At 44.0% G+C, this 8,731-nt stretch overlaps 1 protein-coding gene across 1 annotated transcript; it reads left to right on the top strand.

Moving 5' to 3' along the window:
- Positions 1-430: 430 nt before the first annotated feature.
- On the top strand, positions 431-1,180 carry LOC120063647 (mitogen-activated protein kinase 6-like). The gene has a single exon (XM_039013942.1). The coding sequence runs from the start codon at positions 431-433 to the stop codon at positions 1,178-1,180; it is 750 nt and encodes a 249-aa protein (XP_038869870.1).
- The last annotated feature ends 7,551 nt before the right edge of the window (positions 1,181-8,731 follow it).

The raw sequence follows: 8,731 nt of genomic DNA on the forward strand, positions 1-8,731 counted from the left end.
CACCCTTTGTTGGGGAGGGAAGATAGAACCGTGCTTTAAGGTATAGTCAGTTCCTCAAAGGAACCATTGTCCGATTACCAAGGTAGAGTCAGCATCTGGGTTACATTGCAAAGCCGTGGTTGGAGTGTTCAGACAGAGCTGGAATAAATAGCTTTCTTTGGACAGAACCCTTAGATCATTAACCAAGCCCTTCAACAGTCAAGATAGTGAGGTTATATTTAAGCAACTACAACGTAACCACTATACCAATCAGAATTGAGAAATACAGGAAAGACACTGTTATAGGCAAAGGCGCCTATGGAATCGTGTACAAAGTGACGTGTAGGACAACTGGGAATGAGTATGCCTTGAAATATCACACCCTAGGCGTAGAGGATGCAACTGTGAGAGAGATATCATGTCTCGCTGCACTAAGGGGTATGTGATCGACATGCACGATTGCTTCGTAGACGATGACAAGATAGCCATGCTCATGTCCTACGTACCCTACACTCTGAGTGATGCGCTCCACAATGGATACGGTGTGAAGCCATACTACGAACAAGACCAGCCGCTACAGTATCTCCCTTTGAGTTTCGTTGCTCACTTTAGTGCACAGGTGGCTAATGCCCTGTCTGACATGCACAGACGGAATATAGTGCACAGGGACCTGACGCCTTACAACGTGCTGCTGACAGAAGATCTCACAGTGAAGGTGGCTGACATGGGCCACTCTAGACATTCCTCCAAATGGATGAGCCCAACTGTGGTCACGGAGGCGTACAGGGCCCCGGAATTGTTTTGCCCAAAACGTAAATCGGCAGAGTACACATGTGCTATAGACATGTGGAGCCTGGGGGTGATGATAGTGGACACAATGGAAGGGAGGGTTATGTTCTGTGGCCGTAACATCCAACGTGTGAATATGTCCACGTTCAAGATCATCACAAAGACTCTATGTCCCCAAGACCACCCCAGTGCATCAAGCACACCGTGTGACCCTGACATCATAATGCCCAAAGTGATGCAGAGTGACCTAGTGAGAAGGATAGTCTTCAGATTGCTGAATTTCTATGACACAGAGAGACTCTTGGCTCATGAGCTGCTTCAGGACACAGAATGGATGCAGGCTGCTATGACCAAGGAAGACCAAGTTATCATCAAAGACCAGATACAGCTAAATAAATTTCAGATTGGTTGAGGTGAAGACAATAACACCAAAAGATCCTTATACATTCATGATTGATAGCTATAATTGTACTGTCACAAAATATGTACCTGCTATAAACATGAGACACCTGTACATTGTCAATAAATTATTTAATAAAAAGGGAATGACATACTTCCAGGGGCACAATGAAACTCAAGACCAAGAGAGGCCCGAGTTGGTGTGGGGGCAGCACCTGGCACTTCTCGGTTTTGGGATGGGATACAACTGAGTGAAACGACTTCAGGTTTTGACAAGTTTTAAAAGTAACCAGGGTAACCATTTTCACTCTGGCACTGAGTTTGTGTAGGGGAGGCTCAGAACGGCCGTGCTTCGCTGGTACTTGACTAGAACTTGACTACACACAAGAGCTGATGATAACGGTTACTGTTCCGTTTTATGTTTTTATACTCTGCCTTCCTAACTGTATATTCTGTCTATGACCGAGTTGATATAATAGTGAAATGTTAAAATAAATATTTGACTATATTCAACTTGGTATGTTTCTATTTTAACCTGTTTGGGCTGCAGGGGCAGTATTGAGTAGATAGATTAAATGTGCCCATTTCAAACGGCCTCGTGCTCAATTCTTGCTCGTACAATATGCATATTATTATTACTATTGGATAGAAAACACTCTCTAGTTTCTAAAACCGTTTGAATTATTTCTCTGAGTGAAACAGAACTCATTCTGCAGCCCAATTCCTATCAGGAAGTGAGATTTCTGAAATGAGGTCTCTGTTCGAGGGCTTGCCTATAAATGGGCATGATACTTATGACTATACGTGCACGTCATACACCTTCCCCTAGATGTCAAGAGGAAGTGAGAGGAGAAATGAGTTGATTATCTTGGTCTGAGGTGGAATAAAAGCTCTTGGAATGACGTGTCCGTCATTTCCTGTTTTTTGGAAAGCGCGAAGAGGAACCTGGAATTGCCTTCTAGAATGCTGTCGTTATAGGCGAATACTATCTCCGGCTTTGATTTTATTTGATACATGTTACAATATCATCGTAAAGTATGTTTTTTCAATATAGTTTTATTAGATTATTGAAATGTATTCGGGACGTTAGGCGTGTTGCGTTGTCTGACTTTGTTCACGATGGACAGCTTCGCGCCACTTGGCCAGTGTGCTTGCTAATTCAAGAGGGAAAAAGAACGTTCTGAATCCAAACAAAGACGGTTCTGGACAAAGGACCCCTTGTACAACATTCTGATGGAAGATCAACAAAAGTAGGACCCAATTTGGGATGCTATTTCATATATCTGTCGAACTGTGCTATCGCTTACGTTTACCTGAATCAATGTTGTTGTGTGTTAGGCTATTGTAGTAAGCTAATATAACGCTATATTGTGTTTTCGCTGTAAAACACTTAAAAAATCGGAAATATTGGCTGTATTCACAAGATCTTTGTCTTTCATTTGCTATACACCATATATTTTTCAGAAATGTTTTATGATGAGTATTAGGTATTTGACGTTGGTGTCTATAATTACTCTGGCTGCTTCGGTGCATTTTGTGACGGTAGCTGTGATGGTTGCAGCAATGTAAAACTGATTTATACCTCAAATATGCACATTTTTCGAACAAAACAGATTTATTGTATAACATGTTATAAGACTGTCATCTGATGAAGTTGTTTCTTGTTTAGTTTGGTTGGTTCTAGGTTAGTTTGGTTGGTTTAGTGCATGCTACCTGTGCTGTGAAAAAATGTCTGTGCTTTTTTCTATTTGTTGGTGAGCTAACATAAATATACGTGGTGTTTTCGCTGTAAAACATTTTAAAAAATCGGACATGTTGGCTGGATTCACAAGATGTTTATCTTTCAAATGCTGTATTGGACTTGTTAATGTGTGAAAGTTAAATATTTCTAAAAAATATATTTTGAATTTCGCGCCCTGCACGTGAGCTGGCTGTTGTCATAAGTGTACCGGCACCACCCTGCAGCCTGAAGAAGTTAAAATCAGGCCTGGGTTAGACATTCAGGGCTGTTGTCTCTGTGTGATAGACAGGCCAAGGCTGGATATTGTAGCCTAGGTTAAAGACGCTTGGTTGGATAATCAGGCCTGGGTTAGACATTCAGGGCTGTTGTCTCTGTGTGATAGACAGGCCAAGGCTGGATATTGTAGCCTAGGTTAAAGACGCTCGGTTGGATAATCAGGCCTGGGTTAGACATTCAGGGCTGTTGTCTCTGTGTGATAGACAGGCCAAGGCTGGATATTGTAGCCTAGGTTAAAGACACTCGGTTGGATAATCAGGCCTGGGTTAGACATTCAGGGCTGTTGTCTCTGTGTGATAGACAGGCCAAGGCTGGATATTGTAGCCTAGGTTAAAGTTGCTCGGTTGGATAATCAGGCCTGGGTTAGACATTCAGGGCTGTTGTCTCTGTGTGATAGACAGGCCAAGGCTGGATATTGTAGGCTTGGTTAAAGACACTCGGTTGGATAATCAGGCCTGGGTTAGACATTCAGGGCTGTTGTCTCTGTGTGATAGACAGGCCAAGGCTGGATATTGTAGCCTAGGTTAAAGACGCTCGGTTGGATAATCAGGCCTGGGTTAGACATTCAGGGCTGTTGTCTCTGTGTGATAGACAGGCCAAGGCTGGATATTGTAGCCTAGGTTAAAGACGCTCGGTTGGATAATCAGGCCTGGGTCAGACATTCAGGGCTGTTTTCTCTGTGTGATAGACAGGCCAAGGCTGGATATTGTAGCCTAGGTTAAAGACGCTCGGTTGGATAATCAGGCCTGGGTTAGACATTCAGGGCTGTTGTCTCTGTGTGATAGACAGGCCAAGGCTGGATATTGTAGCCTAGGTTAAAGACGCTCGGTTGGATAATCAGGCCTGGGTTAGACATTCAGGGCTGTTGTCTCTGTGTGATAGACAGGCCAAGGCTGGATATTGTAGCCTAGGTTAAAGACGCTCGGTTGGATAATCAGGCCTGGGTTAGACATTCAGGGCTGTTGTCTCTGTGTGATAGACAGGCCAAGGCTGGATATTGTAGCCTAGGTTAAAGACGCTCGGTTGGATAATCAGGCCTGGGTTAGACATTCAGGGCTGTTGTCTCTGTGTGATAGACAGGCCAAGGCTGGATATTGTAGGCTTGGTTAAAGACGCTCGGTTGGATAATCATGCCTGGGTTAGACATTCAGGGCTGTTGTCTCTGTGTGATAGACAGGCCAAGGCTGGATATTGTAGCCTAGGTTAAAGACGCTCGGTTGGATAATCAGGCCTGGGTTAGACATTCAGGGCTGTTGTCTCTGTGTGATAGACAGGCCAAGGCTGGATATTGTAGCCTAGGTTAAAGACGCTCGGTTGGATAATCAGGCCTGGGTCAGACATTCAGGGCTGTTGTCTCTGTGTGATAGACAGGCCAAGGCTGGATATTGTAGCCTAGGTTAAAGACGCTCGGTTGGATAATCAGGCCTGGGTTAGACATTCAGGGCTGTTGTCTCTGTGTGATAGACAGGCCAAGGCTGGATATTGTAGCCTAGGTTAAAGACACTCGGTTGGATAATCAGGCCTGGGTTAGACATTCAGGGCTGTTGTCTCTGTGTGATAGACAGGCCAAGGCTGGATATTGTAGCCTAGGTTAAAGTTGCTCGGTTGGATAATCAGGCCTGGGTTAGACATTCAGGGCTGTTGTCTCTGTGTGATAGACAGGCCAAGGCTGGATATTGTAGGCTTGGTTAAAGACACTCGGTTGGATAATCAGGCCTGGGTTAGACATTCAGGGCTGTTGTCTCTGTATGATAGACAGGCCAAGGCTGGATATTGTAGCCTAGGTTAAAGACGCTCGGTTGGATAATCAGGCCTGGGTTAGACATTCAGGGCTGTTGTCTCTGTGTGATAGACAAGCCAAGGCTGGATATTGTAGCCTAGGTTAGAGACGCTGGATAATACATTTGAATAAATGTGACCAAGAGAGCTCACTAGAAACCTAAAACTGTGTTAGACCCTTAGGATCCCATAGCAGTACAGATTGTCAACACATAGTGGACTAGAGCCACGACTCACACAACCACAAGTCATGAATGTGATCCATCCAAGCGTACTGTCTATGATGGCTCAGTGTTCATGGCCGTGCGGCTTGGCAACACTGACAACGAGAAGGGTTCGGTGGTGTCAGAGTTGTATGAGAATATCAAAATTGAAGGTGATTTCACCAATGTAATCCATGCAAACCTGCATAAAACGCAACCCTACCAGTCTACCGAAGATGGCCAGATGGAATCAGCCAGCACAGATCTGGTCATATCCAGAGATGACACCAGTGTTCACTTCGGGGAGTATGAACATGTAACATCAAAGGGCAGAGTGCTCATTTCCAGGGGAGACTTGGCTAAATTTGACAAAGCCATCGGAGAGGGCCTGGGTTTCCACTTTGACACAGAGGCCTGGTTGTTTATACCGAGAAGGATGACCCCGGCGTCGGCTCACACGGTGTACTGGTACTGTCTCCTAATTTTATGCTGGACCAAGAGAAAGAAGACACGGAAGAGCTGACTATGAACAGAATCGGTTATACCAAGATCGAACCTGATGTCGACGGGGGTATACGCAACATATATGTCAAGGGTTCCATGATCATTGACCGCTACATTCGCTTGAAGAAATGCACGGCAGTCTCCCCAGCGGGATGGTTCTTTGGGCAACACTCGGGTGAGTGGTTCCAGCCAAACAAGGAGATGGTGATCCCTGAGAAGCAGCCAGAACTGGCGATCGCTGAACCTGCCGACAAGTTTATCTCGAGAGGAGACGCATCGGTCCTGTTGCGCTCAGGCGGAGGAGTTGTCTCGTCCGGGACTGTGGCAGTGTTAGTGATGCCAGTTACTTAATAACTTCTTCAGGCTGCAGGGCGGTGTCGGTACACTTATGACAACATCCAGCTCAAGTGCAGGGTGCGAAATTCAAAATATATTTTTTAGAAATATTTAACTTTCACACATTAACAAGTCCAACACAGCATTTGAAAGACAAACATCTTGTGAATCCAGCCAACATGTCCGATTTTTTAAATGTTTTACAGCGAAAACACCACGTATATTTATGTTAGCTCACCACCAAATACAAAAAAGGACAGACATTTTTCACAGCACAGGTAGCATGCACAAAGCCAACCTAACTAACATAGATCCAACCAAACTAACCAAGAAACAACTTCATCAGATGACAGTCCTATAACATGTTACATAATAAATCTATGTTTTGTTCGAAAAATTTGCATATTTGAGGTATAAATCAGTTTTACATTGCTGCTACCATCACAGCTACCGTCACAAAATGCACCGAAGCAGCCAGAGTAATTACAGACACCAACGTCAAATACCTAAATACTCATCATAAAACATTTCTGAAAAATATATGGTGTATAGCAAATGAAAGACAAAGATCTTGTGAATACAGCCAATATTTCCGATTTTTTAAGTGTTTTACAGCGAAAACACAATATAGCGTTATATTAGCTTACTATAATAGCTAACATCACAACAGCATCGATTCAAGGTAAACGTAAGCGATAGCACAGTTCGACAGATATATGAAATAGCATCCCAAATTGGGTCCTACTTTTGTTGATCTTCCATCAGAATGTTGTACAAGGGGTCCTTTGTCCAGAACCGTCTTTGTTTGGTATTAGAACGTTCTTTTTCCCTCTTGAATTAGCAAGCACACTGGCCAAGTGGCGCGAAGCTGTCCTTCGTGAACAAAGTCAGACAACGCAACACGCCTAACGTCCCGAATAAATTTCAATAATCTAATAAAACTATATTGAAAAAACATACTTTACGATGATATTGTAACATGTATCAAATAAAATCAAAGCCGGAGATAGTATTCGCCTATAACGACAGCTTTCTAGAAGGCAATTCCAGGTTCCTCTTTCCAAAAAACAGGAAACGGCGCACACGTCATTCCAAGACGATTTATTCCACCTCAGACCAAGATAATCAACTCATTTCTCCTCTCACTTCCTCTTGACATCTAGGGGAAGGTGTATGACGTGCACGTATAGTCATAAGTATCATGCCCATTTATAGGCAAGCCCTCGAACAGAGACCTAATTTCAGAAATTTCACTTCCTGATAGGAAGTGGGCTGCAGAATGAGTTCTGTTTCACTCAGAGAAATAATTCAAACGGTTTTAGAAACTAGAGAGTGTTTTCTATCCAATAGTAATAATAATATGCATATTGTACGAGCAAGAATTGAGTACGAGGCCGTTTGAAATGGGCAAATTTTATCCATCTACTCAATACTGCCCCTGCAGCCCAAACAGGTTAAGGACGAGCAGGAGATAGGCATGATATCGACACCAAGATTGTTGTGGTGTTTCAATGACTCTGAATAGAGATCACCTGTGACCACATGTGAGCTTTACATAAAGAAAGTGTATAATAAAAATATATTGGTCTGATTGTATAACCTAATGTGTGACCTTGAGACATCACGAAGACTCCTGAATACATTTTTCAGTTCATGTCTGTCCATTGTGTAAAGTGAAATATATAAAGTTGTGTAATGACTGAAACATCATCCTCTTCATCCGAAGAGGAGGAGCAGGGATTGAACCAAGGCGCAGCGTTGTGATAATACATGATTTATTTAAACAAGTAACGAAAACACGAAGAACACTTGATAACTAACAAAATAACAAAACGGAGTAGACAGACCTGGACATGCGAACTTACATACAACGAAGAACTCACGAACAGGAAAATGACTACACAAAACGACGAACGAACGAAACAGTCCCGTATGGTGCAAACAAACACAGACACAGGAGACAACCACCCACGACAAACAATGTGACAACACCTACCTTAATATGATTCTCAATCAGAGGAGATGAAAACCACCTGCCTCTAATTGAGAACCATATTAGGTACCCATTAACCAACATAGAAACAGAAAACATAGACTGCCCACCCAAACTCACGTCCTGACCAACTAACACATACAAAAACTAACAGAAAACAGGTCAGGAACGTGACACTATCCGTGTTCATCTCCCACCATCCTTCTTTCATATCATAAAAGAGACAATCACAAGGACACAGAGTCTTTGACATATAGGATATTTATTCAAGCATCGATAGGCAAAGGGACAAAGGGATATAAAGTTTATACACACATTTACAAGGATGTTGGTGTCTATAACATTTTATACCGCCTCTTTGTAAGGTTCGTGAACGCACCTGCCCCACCACCACCACCACCACCGCCGCCGCCGCCGCCGCCGCCGCCGCCGCCGCCGCCACCACCACCACCGCCGCCGCCGCCGCCGCCGCCGCCGCCGCCGCCGCCGCCGCCGCCGCCGCCGCCACCACCACCACCACCTCCAAATAGAAACATGTACCCGATCCCGAATGATAGCGCTGTGGACCAAGCCATGAGAATAGCTATAGAGGTCCATAGGGCCGCATCACTGGCGAATCCTGAAATCCACCCTCCGAACGTTACCCTGCTAGCCGTAATCTCATCGTACCGCTTGTCAAACTCTTCTAGGTTTCTTGTGATATTCTCCAGGTCTTCTCTCACGTCCATGAGC

The sequence above is a fragment of the Salvelinus namaycush genome, chromosome 19 (genome assembly GCF_016432855.1).
Source record: "Salvelinus namaycush isolate Seneca chromosome 19, SaNama_1.0, whole genome shotgun sequence".
Taxonomy (NCBI): domain Eukaryota; kingdom Metazoa; phylum Chordata; class Actinopteri; order Salmoniformes; family Salmonidae; genus Salvelinus; species Salvelinus namaycush.